Genomic DNA, 939 nt, shown 5'->3' with positions numbered 1-939 from the left:
ATCTCCGTGGAGATGGCTTCTATCTGACTTTGCCAGAGTTTCAAGCAGTTGGTCTTTTGTGCCTTTTGCTTTTCTGTTTGTACCATTAACCACAGAGCTCTTTGCTTTTCACGCAACCTTTCCAAGTGTTCTGTAGTCAGGTTGTCCAAAAACAGAGTCAGCCACTGCAAGAAGTAGAGATTGTTGTGAGTTCCTGAATATTCTTGGAGAATTTCAAGGACAGAGCGCATCAAATCATTGAGAGGAAAGGCTTTTTCCAACTGCTGACATCGAATTATTCTTTTATCTGTCTCAATCTCACTCTTGTGCTGTTCAATGCTCCGATTTCCTTTTTCTCTCAGATGATAGAATTCTTTGTCCTTTTTACACCAAAGGGGCCAAAGTTGTCCCTGAAGGGGTAGTAAATTTTCCTTTATCTGAGATAACTTTGATTCTGCTAGGAGGGCTATTATAGCTTCTGCCTTTTCTTTGGCTTCCTTGCAGTCTATCTGGTCTTCATCAACAAGAAATCCTTGTTCACAAGCAATCTGGGAACAGTCCTCTAAGCTGAGAGCAGCGTCAGAGAGCTCTAGCAAATGTGTGATGGCAGCTGTCAGTTCTTCTGTTAATTCTGCCTCATTTCTATTCTTGATCCCAATTCTTACTCTTCTGCCAGAATTATTGGGTATGACCTTTTCCTTGTCATCAAGCAAGCAGACCAAAGGTCTTGATGACTGGCACAGGTCTCTGACAAGTGTTTGGTTTTCTTTACTCTCGTCAGAAGCTGACATGAGGATCACAATGAGAGAGGAGACCTCCTGCAGAAAGGCCAGCTGCTGCTTATGCTCCCTGGCATCTCCGTGAAGATTGGTAAAGGCCACACAGTTGTCAAATCTGTCCTCACCTGATCCCCCAGGACAGAACCAGCAGATTTCCACCACTCCCCCCATCAAGACACAG

At 44.1% G+C, this 939-nt stretch overlaps 1 protein-coding gene across 1 annotated transcript; it reads right to left on the bottom strand.

Annotated features, from left to right (window-relative positions):
• Positions 1-5: 5 nt before the first annotated feature.
• Positions 6-932, bottom strand: LOC108490401 (interferon-induced very large GTPase 1-like; the record flags this gene model as incomplete). Its single annotated transcript, XM_017796456.1, has 1 exon — positions 6-932. A coding segment is annotated over one exon (927 nt), but the record flags the coding sequence as incomplete, so codon positions are not given.
• Between the last annotated feature and the right edge of the window lie 7 nt (positions 933-939).

This window comes from Nannospalax galili, unplaced genomic scaffold (genome assembly GCF_000622305.1).
Source record: "Nannospalax galili isolate Female #2095 unplaced genomic scaffold, S.galili_v1.0 C48431503, whole genome shotgun sequence".
Lineage (NCBI taxonomy): Eukaryota > Metazoa > Chordata > Mammalia > Rodentia > Spalacidae > Nannospalax > Nannospalax galili.
Note: the sequence above shows the minus strand (reverse complement) of the source record. Positions and strands in the feature narration are given on the sequence as shown.